At 42.9% G+C, this 27539-nt stretch overlaps 1 protein-coding gene across 6 annotated transcripts in view; it reads left to right on the top strand.

The window, feature by feature from the left end:
* Positions 1 to 3842: 3842 nt before the first annotated feature.
* Positions 3843 to 27539, top strand: part of CNNM1 (cyclin and CBS domain divalent metal cation transport mediator 1) — a 60810-nt gene continuing 37113 nt past the window's right edge. For 2 of the 6 annotated variants that reach the window (XM_044752776.2, XM_070485508.1), the window contains exon 1: positions 3847 to 5905. In XM_044752776.2, the coding sequence (XP_044608711.2) occupies positions 3931 to 5905 (1975 nt within the window). In that variant the 5' untranslated portion in view covers positions 3847 to 3930. Of the gene's footprint in view, positions 5906 to 27539 lie in introns of all 6 variants that reach the window. The other 4 variants (XM_070485504.1, XM_070485492.1, XM_070485496.1 and 1 more) reach the window with 4 other exon arrangements.

Below are 27539 nucleotides of genomic sequence, written 5' to 3'. Positions count from 1 at the left end.
CCTATTCTGAGGATTAAAAGGGATAATGTACTTGGCACATAGTAAGCACTCAATGAATGCTAATGGATTACATTATTAGAATATTATTATTACATGGTTATAGTTTTGTTTTTTCGTTGTTGTTTTTTGTGAGGAAGATTCGCCCTGAGCTAACATCTGTGCCAGTATTCCTCTACTTTGTATGTGGGATGCCTCTACAGCATGACTGATGAGTAGAGTAGGTCCACACCCAGGATCTGAACCCATAAACGCCAGGCTGGGGCCGCCAAAACAGAGCACATGGAACTTCAACCACTCAGCCATGGGGCCAGCCCGTGTACAAAAAGGAATAAAAGTAGTACAAAAGTAGTACAAAAACGAATAGAAGACACAAAATATATTTTTCATATTCTTCCTAAAGTATAAATTCTTCCATTTTCATTCAATTTCACTTTGGGATGTAGTCTTCCCAGACCTTCCTCTCTAGATGGGTCCCCAAATTATATACTTGCATGGCACAGTGAACATCTCCTTCATAGGAGTAATTAATTAATTAGGTAGGTAAGCAATTTCTGGTTCATATCTGTCATCCTCAGTCAAATCTCAGCTCCATAATGGCAAGGATGATATCTGTCTATGCACAATGTCTAGCACAGGGCCTGGTACTTTGTTGACTAACAAGAATTTATTCAATGAATGAACAAGTAATGAATTACACAAAAGCATGTAACATGTACATTCTGAAATAGCACAGTCATGAGACTAAAGGCAAGTATCATTTCCTCCATCTCTCTGAGAAGTGAGGAATTGCCCATCTTGTAAACTAGGAAGTGCTCATATTGTAAACTAGGAAGATAGTCAACATTCAGATTCTGGGAGCTGCTTTTGGCAGCTAGCTCTTCCTTACTAGAATCACACTGCCTGAACCTGTTCCCAGGAATCCTTTCAGTTACAATAGAGCTCTGGAAACTCAGTACTTTTCCAGAATCTCCTATTCAATAAAGGAAAAGTACTCAGTCATTCCAGATTGTACATTAGCCCTTACTCACCGACACATAAAAGGGTAGGGACCTTAAAACTGTCTTTTATGTCACAGATGAGAAAATGGGCTCAGAAAAGGAGACTGACTTTCCTAAGCCTAACACTTGTTAATAATAGAGCTAGTGCAAATGGAAATAGGATCATTCTTACAATATAGTATAATATTAGTATAATATAAAATATATGTCGATAATGTGATGCTATCATTAATTCAAAATAATGTTTATGAAAGAATTTTTTATTATATTAGGGAAAATGCTCTTTTTTTAAAAAAAGATTTTATTTTTCCTTTTTCTCCCCAAATCCCCCCTGGTACACAGTTGTATATTTTTAGCTGTGGGTGCTTCTAGTTGTGGCATGTGGGATGCCACCTCAGCATGGCCTGACAAGTGGTGCCATGTCCGCGCCCAGTATCTGAACTGGTGAAACCCCGGGCCACTGAAGCGCAGCGCTGGAACTTAACCACTCGGCCACGGGGCCGGCCCCGGGAAAATGCTTTTGATATGTTAAGTGACAGAAGCAGACTAGGATTGTATGTATAATATGTATTCAATTATAAAATATACAAATATATGAGGGCATACATATGTGTGTGCATTTCTGAGTTATCTGTGTAGAAAATAAAAAAGGAAGTGTGTCAAAATATTAACAGTGTTTATCTCTGGTTGGTGGTGATATAGTTTATTTTTATTTATGCTTTTCTATATTAAAATTTTATTTTCAATGAGCATGTAATAGTTTATAATCAGAAATTTAGGTCTTTGAATTCCTGATCTAACATTTTTGAAAGGTTTTATTTTGGTACCGATCAGCACTGTGGGGTGAGGGAGCATTAACCTAGAGACCAAATCAGTTTCACCAGACTTTTAACCTGATTTATAAAATGAGTATAATTATATCCACTTCCCAGTGCTATTGTGTGCAAGAAATAATAAATATTAAATTCTTTTGTAACTCTAAAGCTTGATAAAGGTGTTAGGTGGTATTATAATGATGATAAAGTCTTGTGATCTAAAAGATGTGGGAGAACCCTTAGGATAACAGCTCCTTTGTGCTGAGGAGCTTATGTTGGGAGAGGAGAGAGATCTTAGTGTCAGGAGAAAAGTAAGAGCTTTTTTTGCCAACACTTAAGAGAAACAATCACATGCCTGACCCCCCTTCTCCCCTATATATCCTGTGTACTTCCAATAAATGCCTCAATATTCCCTCTTCAGATTAAATCTTCCGTCTGTCTCTTAAGCAGCCCATGCAGGAGGCCACATGTAGTGAACAGGATCTAGTGTGTTTTATGGCAATGGCACGTTTGTTTCCCATTCCCTGCAGAGTGTGAAAGGCAGCCTATGTAGGAATGTGACCTGCAGTCTACTAAGGTCTGTCTAATCCCAAACCAGAAAGAGGCTATTTCCACTCTGGATGATAAGAGTTTGTTATGAAAAGAAGGTAACTTTTAGCTGGACCATCTGTATTGAGCTTTATTCTTTGCAAGGCTTTCTCAATCAATATCTTTGGGGTCTCACAAAGTCTATGGAAAATAAGATTTCACACACAGCAATGATTTTTAAATTAGAGATGCCAAATGTAGTATGCCAAATTACTGTTACTTTTATATTTTAAAAAGTAATACAGATGTATGGTAAATTTATCCAAGAGAAATGAAAACGTATGTTCACACAGAAACCTGCACAAGAACGTTTATAGCTGCTTTATTCATAATTGCCAAAAACTGGAAATAACTCAAATGTTCTTTAACTGGTAAACAGATAAACAAACTGTGATACATCCCATATAATGGAATATTATCCAGCCATAAAAGGGAATGAACTATTGATAAACACTACAACAGGGACGACTCTCAAATGCATTATGCTAACAAGGTAAGGGAAGCCACATCCAAAAGGCTACACGCTGTATTATTCCATTTATACAACGTTCTAGAAAAGGAAGACTACAGAGGAGAACAAATCAGTAGTTGTCAGAGGATGACATGGGGGAGGGGTTGACCACGAAGAGACAGGAAGAGGGAATATCGGGGGGTAATGGCACTACTCTTGATTATGATGGTTACATGAATATGCATTTGTCAAAACTCACAGAACAGTAAAACAAAAAGTGAATTTTACTATATAAAAATTTTAAATAAATGCATGAAAGTAAAAACAAAGTAATATAGGCCCATGGTAAATTCAGTAAAGGAATTCACTAAAAAGTTTCCCTGCTAGATCTGGGTGATAATAGAACAATTCTCTATTTTGAGTGCAGTGATGGTTACACAAATCTACACGTGATACAATGACATAGAACTATACTCACACACCATACCAATTTCAATTTCCTGCTATTTATGTTATACTGTAGTTAAGATGTACTCATTGGGGGAAACTGGGTGGGTGAGGGTACTGAGGTCTCTGTATTATCTTTTTAACTTCCTGTTCATCTCTGTATACATATACTTTAACATATCTTTCAACCAAACTTCCAGACTCTAGTCCTGCTCCCCAGAGGGCAACACTATTACAAATTTCTTGTGTATCCTCTGTATGTTAAATCTAATATTTTATATATGTATATATGTACATACAAATTTACACATAAATACTTTTAGCACAAATAGTAGTATATTATACACATCATTCTGCACCTTGTTATTTTTCAACTATTACTTTGGATATTTTTCCATATCACAAACACATGGATTCACCTCATTCTTTTTTCGGGCTGCATAGTATTCTATTGCACAGTGGTATAATTTATTTCAACAGTTTCTTATTGGACATTCGGATCTTAACAAGGAATTGAACTTAAGTAATTTAGAAATTTTTGAAATATGAAAGGTCAGTTGGAGTTGAGACCAAACACAAAGTTCACAGACTGAAGACTTGCCTCCAGAATATCCTTTGACCAGAAGAGGGAATGCAAGAGGCAGGGCGGGCGAGAGGCAAAACGCTGGGAAATTGCCCCAGCCAATGGGGAAGCGGTGGGTCGGCAAGGAATTACTGCCGGGTAGGAGTTCTCGGAGCGGCGCCCTACTGCTGGAGTGGAGGCCATGCTCCAAGGCAAGCTTTCCCCAGACTGCAACTCAGATACAACGAAGTGTGTTTGGGTTATGCAGGGTGCAGTTATGCGTGGGCATCTCCAGCCTCCGGCGAAGACACCCTGCCCAGGCAGGGTCTGAACCCCCACCGCCTCCAGCCCACGCGCGTAGGGGGCGTACACGTGGTGACCTGCCTGGGGCCGGTTCCCGGCTCCGGCTCCTCCTCCCTCCAGCTCTTGCTAGGCTTCTGCAGTATCACGTGCGGCCGCGCCGGGTGCAGGATGGCGGCGGCGGCGGCGGCGGCAGCAGCGGTGGGTGTAAGGCTCCGGGACTGCTGCAGCCGAGGCGCTGTGCTCCTGCTCTTCTTCTCCCTGTCTCCTCGGCCCCCGGCCGCCGCCGCCTGGCTGCTGGGCCTGAGGCCCGAGGACACCGCTGGAGGCCGCGTGTCCCTGGAAGGGGGCACCCTGCGTGCCGCCGAAGGCACCAGCTTCCTCCTGCGCGTCTATTTCCAGCCCGGGCCCGCGGCGCCCACGGCGACTGTGCCTGCACCCACCCTTTCCCCGGGGGAGAACGGCACCGGTGACTGGGCTCCGCGGCTCGTGTTTATCGAGGAGCCCCCAGGAGGCAGTGGCGTGGCGCCCAGCGCTGTCCCCACGCGCCCCCCAGGGCCGCAGCGCTGCCGCGAGCAGAGCGACTGGGCGTCGGACGTGGAAGTCCTGGGGCCCCTGCGCCCCGGAGGCGTGGCAGGCTCGGCTCTAGTTCAGGTGCGGGTGCGGGAGCTGCGCAAGGGCGAGGCAGAGCGGGGCGGCGCGGACGGTGGCGGGAAGCTCTTCTCGCTGTGCGCCTGGGACGGGCGCACCTGGCACCACCACGGCGCCGCTGGCGGCTTCCTGCTGCGCGTCCGCCCGCGGCTGTACGGCCCGGGCGGGGACCTGCTGCCCCCCGCGTGGCTGCGGGCTCTCGGGGCTATCCTGCTGCTCGCCCTGTCTGCACTGTTCAGCGGCCTGCGCCTGAGTCTGCTCTCGCTGGACCCGGTGGAGTTACGGGTGCTGCGGAACAGCGGCTCGGCCGCCGAGCAGGAGCAGGCGCGCCGCGTGCAGGCCGTGCGCGGCAGGGGGACCCATCTGCTTTGCACCTTGCTCCTGGGCCAAGCCGGAGCCAACGCGGCTCTGGCCGGCTGGCTGTATGCCTCGTTGCCGCCGGGCGTCGGGGATCCGGAGGAAGGCTACGGCGAGGCAGGGATTCACTTCCCGTGGCTGCCGGCGCTCGTGTGCACCGGCGCCGTGTTCCTGGGCGCCGAGATCTGCCCCTACTCGGTGTGCTCGCGGCACGGGCTGGCCATCGCCTCGCACAGTGTGTGCCTGACCCGGCTCCTGATGGCGGCCGCCTTCCCTGTGTGTTACCCACTGGGCCGCTTGCTGGACTGGGCGCTGCGTCAGGAGATCAGCACCTTCTACACGCGGGAAAAGCTGCTTGAGACGCTGCGGGCCGCGGACCCCTACAGCGACCTTGTGAAGGAAGAGCTCAACATCATCCAGGGCGCCCTGGAGCTTCGCACCAAGGTGGTGGAGGAGGTGTTGACCCCCCTCGGGGACTGCTTCATGCTGCGCTCCGACGCCGTGCTGGACTTCGCCACGGTCTCCGAGATCCTGCGCAGCGGCTACACTCGCATCCCCGTGTACGAGGGCGACCAGCGGCACAACATTGTGGACATTCTCTTTGTCAAGGACTTGGCCTTCGTGGACCCCGACGACTGCACCCCGCTCCTCACCGTCACTCGCTTCTACAACCGGCCCCTACACTGCGTCTTCAATGATACCCGGCTGGACACGGTGCTGGAGGAGTTTAAGAAGGGTGAGCAGTGGTTTATCTCCTCCCTCAACTCCTACCCCCTTCAAAAGTATTGCCCTTTCAAAAACATGTGAGCTTTCAGGCACCCAAGGCAACTTCTCTCCTACTGTACCAAAAACTCAAGGAAGGCCTCGTGGCTCCCTGGCTCTTTTCATTTCACTTTTCCCTGCCTGCCTTGCAGCTGACCGAGCCCCTGGCCTCTTCCCCTTTACTTGGCTCACAAGAGGTACCTCATTCCCGATTGCTCATTCTTTCTATTCCAGTATTTTTTCAGGGCCTACCAGTTGCCAGGTATTGTACAGGTTGAACTCAGGGGATAACCCTTGGATGGGATTACATAGCTCCCCATTACAGGAGGAACCTCTACTGGTTCCCATAACAAGCAGCCTTTGCTTTAAACTCCTCCTTGGGTGGGAAGCTCACCATTTCCGGGGCAAACTAACTCCATTGCTGGACAGCTCCAGCTACTAACAATGTCTTTCTCAAAGTGAGCAGAAATTTAGGTCTGGGGAGCATCTCTCTAGGTCCTAATTCTGCCTTTGAATCATATAGAGTCAGCCCCAGACACTTTGGACTTTCTTGCCCGATGCTGAACTTTTCCATCAGCTATTCATTGCAGACGTGTCAAGTACCCAGGTTGGGGATTAAGAGTTGACTTAGACAGTGAGGTCCTTGTACTTCTGGGAACCATGAGGCAGGGTAGGTCTGGATCTGAGGAAGTATTCTGGTCAAGAGACCCACTAGAAAACTTGCATATTCAAATGAATGAGTTTTCCTTCAGAGCAGTCACCAGCCCCCCCCTTGATGTCATGCCTATAACATGTTTACCACACATGTCTGGGGTTTGCCTTTGGAAACTGGCTTCTGGGGTTGAGTACAATTCACTCCAGAAAAATCGGCCTGGATACTTTAGAGTCAATCCTCTTGGCCTTACACATTTGACTCGTCCCCCTAGTTAACCAGAGCTGACGTAGGAGGAGATTTGGTTGTTTTTGAAAATCAAATCTACCTTCAAGAGTCACCATTGAGAGCATTCAGAAGACTAACTCACAGTCACTGAGAGCAATTCCAGAAATGATTTGAGAACAGTGACATGGTTAGAATAAGTGTAGAACCTTCCAGAATGACTATTTTGAAGGAGACATTCACCTGTACATATGAGATGGCATATTTATTAAAAATGAAATAAAAAATCAATCCCCTGACATTAGAATTGGGCTTCGAGTGTAGCTTCCCTGTGGCTACCAAGAATCTCATTTGACGGTGTATTTTTGATACTCTTTTTTGCCTGTCAAAAATTCAATCTCATTACCTTATCAGCAGGTACTCTTTGTATATAAAGACTTTGCATGCAGAGAGAAATCTAGGGTCTTCCTCCTGCCACAGTATTTTTAGACAAGTGAAATTGTGTTAAATAGCAAAATGTAGCCTGAGAAGGGGGAAAAAAGTCGAAAGGCTACTTTCAGTCTCAGATTTGGGGAGAGAACAGCCCTAGATTTTGTGCTGGTATCATAAGGGGAGGGAAATATGTATATATTGCAGCTGTTTTAGCTCAGTCTGGGCTACTGTCTCACCCTCTCCTGTCTGTCTCCCCCGGGTACTTGTGTGACTCATTCCCTCTGCACTCAGGTTCATCCATCCACTCTTAGAATTATTCCTACATTTTGTGTACCCTACAGAAGGGAGTGTTGGATCTGGGCATAAAAGCTGTGAAAATCTATATTAGTTTGCTAGGGTTGCCATAACAAAATACCACATACCGGGTGGCTGAAACAACAGAAATTTATTTTCCCACAGTTCTAGAAGCTGCAAGTCCAAGTTCAAGGTGTCAGCAGGTTTGGTTTCTTCTGAAGCCTCTCTCCTTGGCTTGCACGTGCCCACCTTCTCAGTGTGTCCTTACAGGGTTGCCCCTCGGCTGTGTGTGCTCATCCCTGGAGTCTTTCCTTGTGTTCTAATCTCCTCTTCGTATGAGGACTCCAGTCAGATTGGATTAGGGCCCACCCTGTCAGCTTCGTTTTAACTTAACCACCTCTTCATGTGATAGTTAAGATAGAGTGCAGTTAAGCTAGAGTCTCATTGTCACGTGCTGCCAGAAGACGTTTTTAAGGAAGCTCCTGTGAACCCATTCCTCCATTCATTTAGTATGCATTGAGCATCTGTGTAGCTTTAGGCAGCAGGGTAGGCAATAAGACTGCCCTCAGAAAGGAACAGTCTACAGGGGCATGCAGTGGTAAAATAAGGGCAGTCTTCAGAAGGAGAAATTGTGTCTTACTAACCTTTGTTTCCCCAGCACCTTGCACAGTACCTTGCACGTAGTAGGCTGCTCCAAAAAGTCGGTATTGATCTGAAATGAGTCCTGTTGCAGAACTTCTAAATCTGGTCTGAAAAAGGCTCCTTAGTGTTCTGTTTAGTAGTTAGTTTGTAATTAGGTAGACCACTGAAGAGAAGCAGGCCATTACAGTGAACACCACACCAAGGAAGACTTTTCATGTCCCTTCAGAGCCTTGCTCCCTCCTGAAAGTGTGGTCCATAAATTAGCAGCATGGGTCTCACCTGGAAGCTCTTTAGAAATACAGAATTTCATGCCTTGCTCTCAATCCACTGAATGAAAATCAGTGTTTTAACAAGCCCCCATGTGACTCATGTGTATATTCAAGTTTGAGAAGCATTCCCTTCAGAGAACCCTTATTAACTCTGATTGGTAGATTTACTTAGACTAGAATAAATACTAGGAATAATTATCAAGGTGGGTGTTCTCTGGCTCCAAGCCATATAATACAGTTGTCATCTTCTTTAAGACATATGTTTGCCCTATAGGTTGGGAGAGGAAAGCCAAGTTGAACTACTCTTCTTTACCTTTAAAAATAACTTTTTAAGCCAGTCATAATAGCCCTTCTATTTGCCTCACTTCCTTGCATCTCTAGTAACTTAACTACCTAAACAAAGCCCTTAGGAAATAGGAGAGGAAAATAATATTGATAGGAACAACAGATACCGTTAATTGAGCAAGAGCTCTGCCAGGCACCACACCAAGCCCTTTACATTCTCAGAGCAACCCTCCTGGGTAGGTATCAAATCCATTTTACAGATGAAGAAACTGAAGCTCAGATCGATAACACGACTTGCTCAACTTCCCATAGCTAATAACTGACAGAATTGTGATTTACGCTAGATCTGTAGAACCCCAAAGCCTGTTCTTTTCCCAGCTACACCAGTCTTATTCCATCCTCCATCCCAAAACTCCTGCCACCCACAGGGTTCCAAAATAGCCTTTCACCTCTGACTTGCTGCCCATGGTTGATTCATCTCTTGTTTCTTGTTTCTACAGGTTAGAAATGTAGCTTTTATAATTACAATAATTGTTAACATGCATATTGCATTTTACAAAACATTTATAGCTACCTTCTCTCATCTGATCCTTAAATAACTCTGCAGGTACAAGTGAAGACCCTAAGGCCCAGAAGGGTACCTTGGCCTGCCTAAGGTCAGCACTCAGCTAGAATATTCCAAGGCCCAGATTCAAATGCAGGTCATGTGACTCCAAAGCTCTTCTCCATATGGGATTTTCTATATATGTTTATTAGGAGCTCCAGATCTTTAGAAGTGGGGAAAAGGAAAATGGTCTTTCCAGCCAGCATGCTAGGTTTACAAAAGGAAACAATATTTCTCCCCACTGGGCTGTGAGTTCCTTGAGGGCTAAGAATGAATCATATTTACTTTGTATTCTCAGGACAAGCACAGTGGCCACCATGGCTAGGGGATGAATAAACATGTATTGAATAAATGTCCTTAAATAGCTAACTTCTACTATATTTCTATGTTCCAGTGAAGTGAACCCTAACTCCATTCCATTCACCATAACCAATCTCTCCTCTTCCTCTTCCTGTGTTCTCTACCCCAGTTAGTGGCACCACTCGCCCTCCAGTCTCCCTGGCTAGAAACCTCTGCTTCACCCCATACCCTCATCCTACTAATCACTATCTTAGTCTGCTTGGGCTGCCATAGCAAAATACCATACACTCAGTGGCTTACACAGAAATTTATTTTCTCACAGTGTGGGAGGCTAGAAGTCAAGATCAAGGTTCCGGCTGATTTGTTTTCTGTTGAGAGCTCTCTTCTTGGTTTGCATATGGCACCTTCTCACTATGTCTTCACATGGCCTTTCCTTGGGGCACACGCAGAGAGAGAGAGAAAGAGAGAGAGAGCACACTTGTCTCTCCTCTTCTTATAAAGACACCAATCCTGTTGGATCAGGGCCCCACCCTTACGATCTCATTTGACCTTAATTACTTCCTTAGAAGCCCCACTGGGGGTTAGAGCTTCAACGTATGGGTTTGGGGAAGGGAAGGGCTACAACCATTCTGTCCATAACAGTTGCTAAAGTCTGCCAAATATTTGGAACAAAGTCTGCAAGAAATTCGCCAATATTGCATCCAAGTATAGGTATTTCTTGTACCATTTCTTCCACTTAGGTTATTCATTGATTTTATTCAAGGAATAGTTACTGTGTACCTGTTGTGTAGGCACAGTGGAGACACCGCCAGTAAGGTCCCTGCCTGCATGGAGCTTTCATTCTAATGCAAGGGACAGAAATTAAACAAATGGAATAGTGATTAAGAGCATAAGCTTTGGTGCCAGACTGCCGGGGTTGTACCCTGGCCGTGGGCAAGTACTTAACTCTTTGTTTCATTGGCTATAAAATAACGATAATAAGAGTATTTACTCATAGGGTTGTTTGAAATGTTAAGACAATATTACATAATACTGCTTATTTAGTAACTGTCATAATAAATCCTAAATAAATGTTAGCTATGATTATTAAATATAAACACAAATCGATTCCCCATTTGTGCAAATGCCTCCTAAGATGTTTTCTTCCGATTTTTGTCTCCCTCAAATCTATCCTCTCCAGTGACACTGAAATAATCTCCGGTGATGTCATCCCTGCTTAAAACCCTTCTGCACTCCCCACTGCCTGCAGGATAAAGTCTAAGCTGTACCCTCAGGACCTGCTCCCTGCCCTCCTCTCCAGCCCCATCACTCACCACTCCCTGCCACAGCCTTATGCTCCAGCAACACCAAACTCCGTGGCCACATTGTGCTATTTCTTGCTTTTGTCCCTTTACTCACGCTGTACTCTTTGTCAGGAAGATGTGTTGCCTGACTAACCCCTACTCCAGCTCCTCCTTTAACACTCAGCACAGGGACTTCCTCCTCTGGGGAGCTTCTCCTGTAAACCCTAGTTTTGGCCAGCTTCATTGTTCGATACTTCTATTATTGAATTAACAGGCTGTATTATCAATATCTGTTTATAACTACCACCCATCCATATAATGAGCATCTGGAGGATAAAGACTGTCTTATCTTTTTTTTATAGCTGTAGCATCTAACAATGGATATGACACATAGTAAGTTTTCAATAAATGCTTGTTGAACAAGTAATACAATGGAAGGGATCTGCAGAGCTCTAGTAAATGAATCTTTAATTATCTCCAGCCTAATCATTTTGGGCCATGCAGCAGGACAAAGACAAATTTTAAATGTTAGAAGAAAAGTGATGTATTTCTTTGTTTTTTTAGGTACATTTGGTTCTTTGTTTCTTTGCTTCTTTGGGTATATCTATTTTTATTGTAATAATTCTTTACCCATTTTCATGTTCAAAGCACTATATTGAGGCTTGGGTGTATGAGATACAATCCTTGCTCCCAAAGAGCCTACAGCCTAATGGGAGAATAGTATTCCCCCTTGTAAAGCTAGAAGGCGGGCTGGACTCACCTTTCCCCTGACTTCCAACAACATTACAATTCACAAGTCATGGCTCATCATCTAAGTATATGGATAAGACAGACCTATACCTAAATCATTAAAGCAAAAGTACTGTAATAGAAATGTAAAAATGCACTGAGAATAATGGAGAAGAGAGAAACTATGGTTAGGTTATTTTGCTTTTATTAAATTTTTACTAAAGCTTATAAATTTCTATACTGCATATTTATTATGGAAAATTGAAAAATATAGAACAGTAGATATTATGAAAATCACCTGAAGATAATCATCCGACTATCCTGAAATAATAACTTTTAATATTTTGTCATGTTAAAAATATATTACACATAATAACAACCTTAATCCAATTCTTGAAAAGAAAATAAAGGGAAAAGTCATGGTCTTGCGTTCCGCCACAAATCAAATATCCCATTCTGATCCCAAGAGTGATTTTTTGATGTAATGGTATTATTTTCACAATAGTCCCCTTGGGGTTGAGTTCTATAATTTGGGAAGACGAATTTATAAAATGGAGACTTAGAGATTTATTGAACTTAATTTCTAAAGTTTACTACTCTATTGGATAGTTTTTAGGAGAAAACCAACCTTGTAGACAACAGGGAGAAGGAATAAAGCTTTGTTCTGAAGTCAAAGGCCTCTGGGCACTACAGCTCTGGTATTTAACTTGATTAAACAACTCACCTCTCCTGGGTTAGTATCACCATCTTTCTAAACAAAAGATGACGTAATCCACATAATGTTGGGGTACTCTATCTGTAGACTAGTGTGGCCATGTAAAATTACGTAAAATGGCCTGTTGCAGTTTTCATACTCAGTCTTTGCTCATTCATTGATTCATTCATTCATTCAATCAATATTTATTGATCTCCTGCTGTGGGCCAGGGACTGTGCTCCCTAGGAATACAGTTGTGAACAAAAAAGACATTGATCAGCCATATGGAGCTGAAAGGTATCCTCTTCCGTCTTTGGTCCTGTTGTATGTGATCTCTTTTTTGCCAAAAGTACATCCAACCAGCCATTAAGTACTCCTGGTGCAGACACACAGTGTAACATTTTCACTGAGTAATAATCTGGTTGAAAAGTCAGTGTTTTGCTTTATCACTCCAAAATTCAGGTGTGAGCTGTTTTGACAGGAAGAATAATCATCCCTTTGCTTAATTCTATAAAAAGCTGCCAAAACATTAGTGCTACATCCTTTGTTTGCCATAAAAGAAAATAAAAAGTTATTTTCACTTTAAGTTACATTTCACAGGTATAATTAGGTGTAATATGCTTAAAAATGTGTTGTGTTACTAAATAATAATTAGTAAAATTTAGAATGAGATGTTTACCTTCTGAACAATAATTAGGGCAAACAGTAAACAGAGCTCAGTCCATCATGTGCAGCGAGGAAGAACAGAAAGAAATGAGAAAAAGTGAAAATAAGTATACAAGCTAAAATTGTCAGTTTATATTTCTTTCTTTAAAAATTTTCATTATGGTTGTTGTCATAGTGTTCTGCAATAATTTTTTTTCTCAGTCTGGCAAAAGAAATACCAGATAAGAGTGGAACTTGAGCTGGAAGGGGCACTGAAAACCTGAGAGAGACTCTAACTCACACTTTTTTTTAAGGGCATAACAGGCTTCATTGTCAGACTATATTTTTACCTCATCCAAATCCCACAGGCTATAGTTAAATTACATTTCCTCTTTCTTTTTTTTTTTTGGTGAGGATGATTTTGCCCTGAGCTAACATCCATTGCCAATCTTCCTCTATTTTATACGTGGGATGTCTGCCACAGCATGGCTTGATAAGTGGTGCGCAGGTCCTCCCCTGGGATCTGAATCTGCGAATCCCAGGCCACCAAAACAAGCGAACAAATTTAACTGCTATGCCATCAGGCTGGCCCCTCCATTTCCTCTTTTTATCATCCTCTGTGAGTCCTTTATTGTCTGAAGAATATCGTAGCTCACCTCAATTCCACTTTTTAACAATCAAATACCTTCTTCCTTCCTTTTCTTCCTTCCTTTCTCTCCTCCCTCCTTCCTTCTTTCCTTCCTTCCTTCCATTTGACATTATTCTATGTCAGGTCTCCTGCCCTCCTGGTGCTTGCAGTCCAGTAGGGAGAAATACGCTAACCAATAAATAATTACAAACGGAGACAAGTAATTTGAAGAGAAGGTGCAGGGAGCTAAGAGAGCATATAATAGGGGCCCTGACCTGGTCTTGTGGGTGAGGATAGACTTCTCCCTCCCCAAGTGACATTTGAGCTGAATCTTAAAGGATGTGAGAAGGAGTTCACCAGAGGAAGAACTTTCTAGAAGGGAGCAGACATTCAAAGGCTCTGAGGAAAGAGTGTGAGTGCCATGCAGGGTTCCTGGACTGTTCACATCCCTTAGGGGAAGCGCCATCTCTACCTACCAACCCTCCCTCTACCCCTCGTGATTGATGACATCATCTGGGCAGTTGAGTTCAGGAACATTCACTGAGCGCCAGCCTACCAGGGCTCTGGCAGATGGATATGGATATGGGAAAGACCCTGCCTTCCAGGAGCATGAAAGGAGGAAGGGCCCTAATAGAAATGATACAAGACTGGATGGGATACAGGCAAGGGCATCCAGACATCTGTGGGTAAAGGCAGAAGGGAGAAATAATTCCCTGAAAGGATAGAGGAAAACTCCTCTGAGGACTTGAGAGGAGAGGGACTCTCATGAACAATTCTGAAGGGAAAGAGCATTCCAGCTGAGGCTAGAAAAATCAAGGCAGAAAGGGAGCTGATGCTATATTTGAATGCTGGTAGGGCAATGATCATAATGCTGCTTTCCTTCCAGCAAAATGGGGAACTAGACAGAAGGAGGTATTTGTCAAACGTCATTTTTGTTTCCACTAAATGCCAAAACTGTATATTTTAACTACTTTTGGTGATGATATTTCTAAAATGTTTTATACCCTTTCCTGCCTTCCCGAACAAAGGATCCTAAATATAACTTAATCTTTTCTTGATGACGCAGCATCATGGTCACAAGAATGTAATTATTTTATGCGGTATTATAAAGCAGTTCTCTGTCTACTCTTTTATTTATCTCTGTCCTCTGGCTATCAGCTGCTGGTTCTCTTTGAGCCAACCTCCAGCAGATCCCTGCCCCCACCGCACTCATCACAAAACCGCTCTTTCTGTGTCTATTTCAGAGCTTCTATTTAACTAAGAAGCTGAGTAAATACACTTGGAGGGAATTATGTGCGTTGCATACGATAAGCTTCAATAAATATTTGTTGAATAAGTGATTCATTAGGCTTTAACTGGGAGCCTAGGGTACGGGTTCGGTGTACGGACCTGGGGTAGTTCCCTCTGGGACCACCTTCAAAGCCGTGCAAAGTCAGACCTGCAGATTATGGGTCGTTACTCTGCTATTTTTGCAGTGTTGCTTAGCAAGCCAAACTGCCATCCTCCTTCGATTCTAGTGACTAACAACTATTTTTCATGCCTCGATGATGCTGGTTACCATGGTGCTCTGGGTGACATGGTTCGCTTTTTTATAATTGCCTTTTAGTGGCTCAAGAAATTTTTTGGTGATAAACGCGTTGATTACTCTATTTCTGATAAAGTAGAACAGGACAATTACTACAAAGTGCAGCTTTTTTTTTTTTTAACTAGAGAAAGGGACATTTTGTTTTTTCAAATCAAGGTGGTTGCTGCAGAACTATAGGTTAACATTTTTCTGTTTCTCTTCCTGATTTGATAGAAAGTGATTTGATTTGACTGTGTAGATAAAAACTATCTAGCATGGGTCAAGGCAGCTTTTTCTCATCTCATTCCAGTGGAATTCTCCAATATTAAGATATAAACATTAGGAGTTCACAACCCTTTGTAAATGCAAGAGGCTGTAACTGTTGGCGCTGTTAAAATTCTAGTGTATCATATATCATCACAAAGAAGCCTCCTGTAAAGCCAAACTGTTTTTGTAGCCAAGGACTATTTAGACTCATAAAAGTACAGAATTTTAGATCCAGAAAAGGCACCTTGGAGATTACCAGGTCCCATCTGTTAATTTTTTTTTTTTTTAGATTTTTTTTTTTGTTTTTCCTTTTTATCCCCAAAGCCCCTCAGTACATAGTTGTATATTTTTAGTTGTGGGTTCTTCTAGTTGTGGCATGTGGGACGCCGCCTCAGCATGGCCTGATGAGCGGTGCCATGTCCGCATCCAGGATTCAAACCAGCAAAACCCTGGGCCACCACAGCAGAGCACGTGAACTTAACCACTCGGCTACAGGGCCGGCCCCCTATCTGTTAATTTTAAGGTGGAGAAAACCAAGGCCCAGAAAGGACAAATAGTAAAAATAGTAATGATAATTCCTTATAGTTGCAAAGCCTTTACGTTTGCAAAGATCTTTCCAAAACAGTAACTCATTTTGTGCTAACCGTGCATGTGAAGTCAGTAGAATTTATCCCCATTTTGTATATGAGGCACCTGGGATCTGGAGACACAAGTGTCCTGCTCAGTGTTAGTGACTGAGGCAGAACCAGAAGCCACATCTGTGAATCACCGCCTCAGATCCCGGACCCACAGAGAGTCGTAGACATCCCAGCTCCTCCATTTCCTGCTAGGTGACTGGGGCGGGTCACGCTACCACTCTGAATGAGGCTTATCATCCTTCTTCTTGAAATGGGAATAATGATACTACGTTGTAAGCTTACTGGGAAGGCTAAAGATAATGCCTGGACAGCACTCAGGAGTCTCCACCATTTGCCTCAGACCTCACGGATCTAGTTAAATGAATTGTACCTAGTTAGTCGTTTTGTATAACAAATGCTTCCTCTGATCCAGCCTATGTAAAAGTCATTGTATATAAGAAGAAGACAAAAGTGAGAGCTATATACTTTGGATAGGGCTCAGGAGACCAAAATTGAATTGTGGCAATTTCCTTACATTTCTTTTATCCTGTCATCAGTTAACATTAGGTTTCCTCCTCCATCACTCTGCCCTTCCTCAGACATCCCAGGCAAATGAAAAAACACAACCACATAAACAAATATCACCGTCAGATCAACGAAACCCCTCAAAGCTCCAAGCAGTCCTCTGAAATACAATGTTAGGCTAGAAATGGGAAGAAGGGTTGGACCAGTATTATGGGAAGCCAGAAGTATTATGGGGAGGTGGGCCTGTGACTCCTTCTTTCCCTTTCCCTGTTCAAAGCCCTTCTCCTCTCTTGCTAACTCACTAATGAGATGCTAGGCATTATCTCTGCATGCTTTCCTGCAGGCTCTGAGCATTTACAAAATAAGTTTCATTTCTATTAACACACTTGAGGCAGGAAACCTGAGATTTGGCTTGAAATGTGGAGTCTGCAAGGCATGTTGGGAAGAGCACAGGCTGTGGAGGCAGACAGACCTGGGTGTGTTTCCGGCTCTATTGCATACTAACTCTTGGCTCTTGGGCAAGTCACTTAATTTTTCTAAGTCTCAGTTTCCTCATCCACATACTAGTAAAAACAGTCCTCATTTGCAGAGATATGATGAAGACCAGACGTTACATATGCACGCAGTGAACAGAGAACTGGAAAAGGGAGTGAATGTTGACCTATGCCCTCCCGGAATCAGCTTGGTTTAGATCAGAAACAGTGTGGAGAACATTGGAATCATTGTAGGCTGTCTTCACTTAGAATGAAAACCTTCAAAATGGTAGGTTTTAAGGTCACCTCAGGTATCTGGCTTACTTCAAATAGAGCTCCCCAAGAGACACACCTCTCTCTTCTCCCAGGGACCAGCCTAGCTTGGCTGTAGCCCCTGGCCTGGCCCAGAACTAAATGATCTCTGGATGACTAAGGCAAGCCTTGTTTGCCTTGCAGTGTATCTTCCTCATATCTGAGGTTGGTTCATGTTCTGAGAATGTCATCATCATCCAAAGCTTAGCCAGATCACTCTGGGTCAGCATGGTGATTTGTAAGCAGGGGATCTTGGTTATGTTTGGCCTGAACCTGGAGAGACAAACTGGCCCCCCGGGCAGCCTCCAAGACCAGTTCTGAGTCTGAGAAGCCTGAGGTTAAAGTATTCAGTCTTATTTAGTTGTGTCTTGAAGCTTTCCACAAACCCCAGCTAGGGCAGGTCCTGTTCACTTCCCTGAGTTCAAATATTGGCTCTGTCATTTATTAGCTGAGTATCCTTGGACCAGTTAGTTTCTGAATTGGGAATAAGCACAATGCATTTTGAAAGAGTGGGAAAGAAGGCAATGTATATACCCAAAAAACATGGTGGGCTTTAAGGGCAGCAAGACTTCAGAAATGATCCTCCCTGGTAACTGGTACATGTTACTAAGATGGGGAATAACCTCATAAATTTAGTATTTGGGGCAGTCAGTCTGGTTTTGATGGATAGGATGGATTAGAGCTGAAAAAAACAAAAGTAGGATTGCTTAGGATATTAGCGCAGAGATCCAGAATGCAATGAGGACATGGAAATTAAGGACTATCACCCTGCAGTTGAAAGGGGGGAAAATCTCTGAGACTTCATTATCTTCTGGATTCTCCTTCTCAGTCTCCTTTACTGGTTACTCCCACATCATATTCACTGATATACCCTCAGCACCTGAGGCAGGGCCTACCCATATCAGACACTCAGATATTTGTTGCATGAATGTTGGTTGCATTTCTGTGACCTCTAAATGTTGGAACACCCCAGGGCTCAGAAATGGATCTCTTTGTCTACTCTCACTCCTTTGGTCATTTCCTTCATTCTCCCAAAGATATCACTAACTCCACACTTATATTTCCAGCTGCCTCTTGGTGTCTCCACTTGGAGGTCTAAAAAGGCATCTCAAACTTAAACCTGTCCAAACTTGAGGTTCTGCTCTCCTCGCCAACCTATTCTTCACACAATATTCCCAAACTCTGTAAATTGCAGTTCCATTCTTAGTTTCTCAGACCCCAACTTCTCTTTCTCTCTTGCCCCACATCCAGTCCCTCATCTAGACTCTGCTTTCAATATATCTACAGAATCTGACTATATCTCACCACCTCCACTACTACCATCCCCGTCCAAGCCACCAGCCACTTCTCCCTCAGATGAGTGCTAGAGCTTCTTATGAGGTCTCCCTGCTTCTACCTCTGCCCACTTTGTGTCCATTCTTAACACAACAGCTAGAGATCTGTTTAAAACGTCAGATCATATCACTTTTTTGCTAAAAAGAAACATACACACAACAATACAAAACTCCACAATGGCTTTATCTCACTCACAGTAGGCGTCCTTACAAAGGCCTTCCAGGCTCTATCGCAGTTGCACCTACCCACCCCTTACCTCCCTGACCTTGACTCCTGCTACTCTGCAAACTCTGCAGCCACTGCACTGGCCTCCCTGCCATTCCTCCAGCACATCAGTTACACTTCCAGCTCAAGGCCTTTGCATCTTGTTCTACTGCAAAGATGTCCCACAGATATCCATGGTGCTCCTTCACCGCCTTCAGAAATTTTTGCGAATACCACCTTCTCAGGGAGTTCATCCCTGGCCTCCCTTTCCTAAAATAACACCTGCTCAGTCACTCCCACACACTCCCTCATCAACCTTCCCTGCTTTGCTTTTCCCCGGAGCACCGTGCTGTAGATTTTACATATTTATCTGGCTTATTGTCTCTCATCTCCACTTACTAGAATGTAAGCTACAGGAGGAAAATGATTTGTTCATGTGTTCATTGCCGCCTTTCTAGTGCCTAGAAGAGTGCTTGGCATATAGTAGGCATTCATTTGGTACTTGTTGAAAGAATGAAGAAAAGATGAATTGGAAGAATATGGGGACTTTTTTCTAAATAGGAACAAAGGAAAAGGAAGTAAAACGTGACTCCTGGATTATGAGTCTGGGTAACTAGAAGGTTGATGGCCCCATTTATTGTAGTGAAGAGGGAGGAAGAGCGGGGATAGCGGGTCTTGAAGATTATGTGTTTCTATTTGTGACTTCGACAAGACAAGGACACAGCTCAGGCAAAATATCTAAAACAGGATGAGAGTTCAAAATAGATGCTGATGTTAGGATATAAATTTAGTTCTCAGGAAAGAGGTGATGGTAATATTTAAAGTTGGCTCCTTCAATTAAGATGTACAACTAGGTACTGGGGGGCTTTGGGGAGGAAAAAAAAGAGGAAGATTGGCAACAGATGTTAGCTTAGCGCCAATTTTCCCCACCAAAAAAAAGTGATATAATTAAAAATTTTGAAAAAACAAAGTGATAGGCTGTGCGGGGATCTTTAATCAGCAGGAGAGAGAAGAACAGAGGATCAAGGACTGGAGCAGAGGTTTTTAGAGTGCCCATTAGAGTCACCTGAAGAAGTTTTAAACATCCCAATGCCTGGACCAACCCAAGACCAGTTAGATCAGAACTTCTGTGGGTGGGACACAGGTATCAATAGGTTTTAAAGCTCCCCGGGTGATTCTCACGTGCAGCCAAGGTTGAGAATCACTGAGCTAGTCTTTGAGATATATTTTTCTTTAGGTGAGGATAAAGTAAAGGAATCCACAATAGAAACAGAAAAATATCAGTCATTAAGGGTGGAAAGAAAACCAGTTCTACTCAAATGTGCATAAGAATCACCTGGAGAGCTTGAGGAAATGCAGATTCTGACTCAGACTGCTGGGATGGGGGCCAAACTTCTGCATCTCTCACAAGCTTCCAGGTGATGCCAAATCTTCTGGTCCAAGGGCCACACTTTGAGTAGCAAGAGGCAAGAGCTGTGCTTCTCAAACTTTAGTGTGCATAAGAATCACCTAGGATATCGTTAAAACAGCTGTCTGAGCTTTGCCTCACCACCCAAGATCCTCATTCTGCAGGTGGGACCCAATTACCTGCATTTTGAAAAGTGCCCAGGTGATGTTCAATGCTGCTGCTCCAAGGAACACACTTCAAGTGGTAGAGGTCATCAAGACAAAGGTAAGAAAGAAGAGGCACTCAATACTGTCTACCAAATGAATAAAAGATGCTGTAGGGATGCCAGGGAGAATAAGAACATGGCAAAAGCCACTGGGTTTTACAAGGTGAAGGTCAAGAGTGAGGCAGAAACCATAAAATCATTTCTGCTTTCCTTGGTTCTCTATTTCCAAGCAATCTGCTTTCTTCCCAGCTTCTATGTTTTATCTTGGAAACAGTTACCTTATCAAAGTAATGTAGCTATTTTTGAAAGAGAGAGAAAGCAAATCAATTATTTTCTTTTTTTTTTTTCAAGGCACAGGAGGTATGCTAACAGGGTCCTTGGGAGCTGTTCTTTGTGGATGTGCCTAAACCATCTGGAGGTTATATTTATTGAAGACCTTTGGAGGGTATTTCAGCTTCTTTGAATACCAAAATACAGTTGTGACCTTGCTGCCACTGCCTAACTTTCTGTCTCTTTAAAGCAGGGTGTCCAATCTCAGCACTATTGACCTTCCTTGTTGTGGGGCCGTCCTGGGCATTGTAGGATGTTTAGCTGCATCCCTGGCCTCTACCCACTCTATACCAGTAGTATCCCCTACCCCAAGTTGTGACAACCCATATTGTCTCCAGACATTGCCAAATGTCTCCTGGTGGCAAAATCAGTGCCAGTTGAGAACCACTGCTTTAAAAGCAATGTCTGAAAACCTAGTTGCCCTTCTAAGAAATGTGACTTGTGTGGGTATGTTGATGCCAGGTGGTAATGAGATAGAGCCCTACCAGTAACCAGTACTGAGACCACCCTTTGGATTCTTGGGGCGATAGAAAACACTAGTTTGACTTTCATTAGTGGGAAATTTTATTGACCTCAAACACACGAAGAACTCAATAGATAGTGCAAACGCTACAAGAAACCCCTTTCCAAGCTCAGCGTTAAACAGTCAACAACCACTCCCTAGCCCATGTCAACAAAATACCATAACTACCACATCATATGAGAGAAGCATTCATCAGCTTGCCACTACAACTATCCTTTGCTCCAGGAGATTCTTTTCTGTCTTTCCATGAGTAGTTAGCATCTTGTAACTTAAACCAGGTGCACCAAAAGGACCAGGAGTTTTTCCCCCAAGGCAGATTAGCCCTGAGCTAACATCTGCCAGTCCTCCTCTTTTTGCTGAGGAAGACTGGCCCTGAGCTAACATCCGTGCCCATCTTCCTCTACTTTATGTGTGGGACGCCTACCACAGCATGGCTTGCCAAGTGGTGCCATGTCCGCACCCAGGATCTGAACCGGGAAACCCCAGGCCGCTGAAGCGGAACGTGCGCACTTAACTGCTGCGTCACCGGGCCGGCCCCGGTACCAGGATTTTACCAGACATCTCCGTGCTGCTTTCTCTTCCTCATTAATAGGTCATCAGACAAATAACCAGAGTGCCATAGAGCCTACCCATAAACCAGTTGTTTTCAAACTTTAGCCTGCATCAGAACCAGCTGTAAAGCTTATTAAACCACAGGTCACTGGACCACAACCCTAGTAGGTTTGGGATAGGGCCTGACAATTTGCATTTCTAACTAAGTTCTCAAGTGATGCTGATGCTGCTGATCCCTGGACCATGCTTTGAGACCCATTACTATAAAACAAGTAATAGTTCTCAGCCTCGGCTGAATTTTAGCATCACCTGGCAAACGTTTTAAACTGTTGATGCCATGGCCCCACTCCAAATCGATGGAATCAGAAGCTCTGGGCAGGGATCCACTCTTCAGAATGTATTTAAAGCTTCTTGAATCATTCTAATGTACAGCCAGCATTGAGAAGCGTTGAGCTAGGTGAAGTGCATTCCAAAGCATTGGGCATGGAGGTTAGCCCTGTTTAATGGAAGGCTATAATATGACTTAATCCCAGGAAGATGTGACTCTGACCACTTATGCTTCATTGAAGATTACTTCTCCGGTTCCAACCAAAACCATCCTCACATTGTCATCCAAACAAGGCTCAAGCTATCAGTGCATATTCTCCACTTTGTGTCTCATCAGGGTATGGACAGCACTGCAGCTAAAGATTATAAATCAGAGGCCAGGAGGAAGTAGTCCATGCTTGAGGGAAGCAAACCAAGGCTTAAGGAGCCCGCAGCTGCTAGAAACTAGGAGAGGTGTGTCAGCAAGCCAAACCATCAGGATGGGGCTGGGGCTTCTGCTGAGGCTGGAGACCAGCAACACAGCAGGCAGTCAAGCTAGAAGCCAGAGAGTCTGTAGTTACCAGTTCAGAAGTAGAACACCAGTGAACCCAGAATAAAATATACTCTTTAGGACAGAGACAAGTATAGCCTTAATTTTTAGAAAATGCATTTGCCATAAAATCTACTGTTTCTTTATCTTTCAGCTTAGCCCAGAGATTTCCCATCTGTTGATGTTCAGTGCCACAACAGTATGGTCAAGGAACATGTTTTTAATATACCTCATAAATAGAAGCATTCATGAATTTTTTTACTTAAAGAATTACCTTTGGCCTCATCCTATCTTAACGAGATCCAATAGGCCATTGGAATTAGCAAGCTTTAAGTTTGCCACTTTGACTATTTTTAGCAAATGGAAGCGTGATTTTTTCAGGGCCCCATTGCTTCAGACTTATGTCAAGGCTGAGAGTGTGCAAAGCAGAGCGCTTAGCAGCTTCTCGACATCTGCTGCTCAGTGCGGCTCTGCCGTTCTCCCTGTGTCATCTTGTTTGCAGTAACGATCCTAAAGAAATGGTCTTTCTTTCTTCTTCAAGGAAAATGGGCACCAAATGAAAGAGAATCTTTTAGAGGAAGTTGAAAAAAAGAGGCTAACTTGCTTAAAAATATGCATAAGACACATGCATAAGACAACAGTTCCTATCGTCTCTCAGTAGATTCTGGAGAAAGCCGGGGGCCTATCCAAACATTTCTGATTCACAAAATGAGGGATTCTCGCAGTTCTCAAGAACATCCTCTCACAAACTCCGAGACTCCCCTGGACTGTATGTGAAGCCTCCTGACAAATTATGATGTTCTGTACAAACGTTAATGCTCGTCATCCTTGTTAACCTAAATTATTTCACAGGCATCCAGCTTTTCTAGTAAGTCGGAAGGAAACTGAAATTAATGGACTAATAGTCATGAGAAAGGCACTTGAGAAATTCTGATAGTCTGCAGAGGGTCACCTCCACAGGGAAGGCCACAGTTCCTGTTCACAGAACCTCATAGAAGAGCAGAAGAGAGAAATAGCCCAAATTGAAGCTGCTCCTTCAAGTATGCCTTTAGGAAGTAAACACAACACTCATCCACGGGAGGAGCAATAATGCATGTTGGAAACCAGCATCTGCCTGGAAAAAGATGGAAACACTTGGGAAGTTTGAGCACCCACTGCCCCAGTTTGCCCCAGTTTATGAGTTTTAAATACCCATGAGTCATCCCTCAGGTTGATAAAATCCCTAATAAAGAAGAGAACCTACTATGTTCCAGGCCCACAGCTCTTTGTTCTCAGATTCTCTCCTCTCATCTGTGATAAGGCCTCATTCCCTATTTCCATCACCACAAAAAATCATAAGATGATACCTTCTCCCAATGGCCTCACCTGTGTCCATTTGTGGTCTCTGCCACATCGTAGAGCACAGAATGACAACAAGCACTCTAAACCAGCATGTCACCAGCACTACCACCCATGTCTAAACAAGTATTGCTTTTTCATTTCAACCTATTCTCTTTTTATGAAGGAGTTCCTATTTTTACTCACTTGTATGTAGGTTGCAACTTTCAGCCCCACCAATCTACCTGTTCATTCAGGCACTGGTTATTTTTTTTCCACTTGGCTTTTTTTTTTTTTTAATAACAGCTTTATTGAGATATAATTCACATACCATAACATTCACCCTTTTAAGGTGTACAATTCAGTGGACCATCCATTGTGTAGCCATCACTATCTAATTCTAGAACATTTCATCACCCCAAAAGAAACTCCTTAATTTCTTCCCATTCCCTTCTTCTCCTAGCTCTTGGCAATTACTAATCTACTTTTTTTCTCTATAGATTAGCCTATTCTGGAAATTCCGTATAATTGAAGTCATACAATGTGTGGCCTTTTGTGTCTAGCTTCTTTCACTCAGCATAATATTTTCAAAGTTTGTCCATGTTGTAGTGTGTATCAGTACTTCATTCCCTTTTTACAGCCAGATGATATTCCATTGTCTGGATATACTACATATTGCATATCCATTGATCAGTTGATGGACATTTGGATTGTTTCCACTTTTTAGCTGTTAGGAATAATAAGGCTGTCAACATTTGTGTACATGTTTTTGTGTGGACATATGCTTTCATTTCTCTTGGGTATATACCTAAGAGTGAAATTGCTGGATCATAAGATAATTTATGTTTAATATTTTGAGAAACTGCCAAACTGTTTTCCAAAGCAGATGAATCACTTTACAATCCTACCAGTAATGTCCGAGGATTCCAATTTCTCTACATCCTCATCAAGATTTGTTTTTGTCTGTCTTTTTTATTGTAGCCTTTCTCGTGGGTATAAAGTGGTATCCCATTGGGGTTTTTTTTTTTTAAAGATTTTATTTTTTTTCCTTTTTCTCCCCAAAGCCCCCCAGTACATTGTTGTATATTCTTCGTTGTGGGTCCTTCTAGTTGTGGCATGTGGGACTCTGCCTCAGCGTGGTTTGATGAGCAGTGCCATGTCCGCGCCCAGGATTCAAACCAACAAAACACTGGGCCGCCTGCAGCGGAGTGCGGAAACTTAACCACTCAGCCATGGGGCCAACCCCACATTGCGGTTTTGATTTGCATTTCCCTAATGATGAAGATGTTGAGCATCTTTTCATGTGCTTATTGGCCAATTATATATCTTGCTTGGATAGATCTCTATTCACATCCCTTGCCCACTTTTTAATTGAGTTGTTTTTATGAGTTATAAATTTTCTTTGTATATTCTGAATACAAGCTCCCTATCAGATATGTGGTTTGCAAATATCTTCTCCCGTTCTGTAAGTTATCTTACACTTTTTTGATGCTGTCCCTTTTTAATTTTGATGAAGTCTAATTTATCTACTTATTTTTCTTTCTTGCTTCTGCTTTTGGTGTCTTATCTAAAAAACCATTTCCTACTCCAAGGTCACAAAGATTTACTCCTATGTTTTTTCCTAAGAGTTTTATAGTTTTCACTGTTACATTTAGGCATTTGATCCATTTTGAATTAATTTTTGTATATGATGTGAGGTAGGTGTCCAGCTTCCTTCTTTTTCATGTGGATATCTACTTATCACCCACTAGTTATGGCGTTCTCCCTCTGTGCCAGGTGCTGTCCTAGATTCTGGGGAAATGGAGATAAGTAGAACATAGCTATTGCCCCTCAAGGAGCTCACCATCGTAGTGGGAGGATCACATATAAATAGAGAACAATGACATGGTGAAATAATGTATATGCAATGCCTAGCACTGTGCCTGGTCCCCAGAGTGTATAGCAAATGGTAGCTGCTATAATAATAATAATAGCTGTTATTATTGTTATTGTAAATGCCAATAGACAGGGATGTACAAAGTGCTTTGGCAGGAGAAAATGACTCACTTTTCCATGTCTCAAGATTGGCTTCACTTGGGGCCACTCCAACACGTCTGGGCCCAGGAAGAGAAGGGATATGAGGAGATAGGTCTCTTACGGGCCAACTTTTTTGAAAGAGGAAGGACCTCAAGTATGTGTATCATGAGAACAGCAGTTTTCTTGTCCCTGTGTGTCAGCTCAGAACAGGGTTATGTGATTGCTGATTCCTCTTCTAGTCTGTACCCAAGAAAGAATGACTTCCTTCATTTGTTTGTAGATCTCTACAGGCACTTGAGGGAATCTTAAGGACTGATTGTGAGTAACAAAATGTTTCTAAATAGATTACCTAAGTACATTGTCTTGAATATCATGTAATTAGGACTTAAAATCTCTTTTCTCTGGTGATCGCATAATGTATCCTCAAATTGAACTTACCAAGTATAGACCAATGGTGGATTTTCACATGGAAGTTATGGTACTCTTTGTGAAACATCATAAAATATCAATTTATTTAATCCTGTCATATGAACTAATCATCTTAGTGGCAGGAAGTATGGCTGTATTGTCTGTATTCTAGGTTCCACACTGCAAAAAGTATCCAGTCATAGAAAACAATTTTAAGAAATCACTTTTCCAAGTTTTTCCATTATACTAGTCATTTGTTTTGCTATCTGCCAGCACATGTTAGCAGAAAAGTGAGAACGGGTAGCATAAGTTTAAGAACAATGTGTTGAAAAAAAAACCTTTAAATTGAGCACATTCTAACAATGAACATAATCTAATTTAAGCTACGAAACACTTCAGTCCAGATGGGTAGGATGCAGTTGTTTCAAAGGATAATTTTAGAACCACTGACGCAGAGTTTAATTTAAACACATTGTATTTTATCAAAAAATAAACGTTTTAGTATCTCATTTTAATATTATCTATAATATCAACTGTGGATTTTATTCAGTATTAGTTCAGTTCATCAGGCACTTATTGGCTGCTCGTTGTATGGACAGAAGCATATCTAAGTGTATGAGACTTTGTCCTGAAGGATCTTGTGATCTGAGGGAGACACATGGTCCAGCAGAGGACACACACATTGCTAGTTACAAGAAGCAGCAACTTGTGATAAATTCTCTAATGTAGTTATCAGGGACTTAGAAACACAGGCGAGGAGAGGTTGGTTCAGATTCAGAATGGGGCAGATCTGGGAGAGCTTTCTTGAGGAACTGACACCTGAGCTATAACTGGAAGGGCCAGCGGAGAGAGGATAGGAGAAAGACCAGTGTGAGCCAAGACTTGGACAGTGGACGTGGAGGAAATTGAGGAAGTGGAGGTAACCTGGTACAGCTGGAGTATAGAATGATTAGGGAATGTAGCAGGAAATGCATTTAGAAAGATAGAGAAGAGCCCCATTTTGCAGTCTTGAT

The sequence above is a fragment of the Equus asinus genome, chromosome 2 (assembly GCF_041296235.1).
Source record: "Equus asinus isolate D_3611 breed Donkey chromosome 2, EquAss-T2T_v2, whole genome shotgun sequence".
NCBI classification, from domain to species: Eukaryota; Metazoa; Chordata; class Mammalia; order Perissodactyla; family Equidae; genus Equus; species Equus asinus.
The sequence above is the reverse complement of the archived record's forward strand: the minus strand, read 5'-3'. Positions and strand labels throughout refer to the sequence as shown.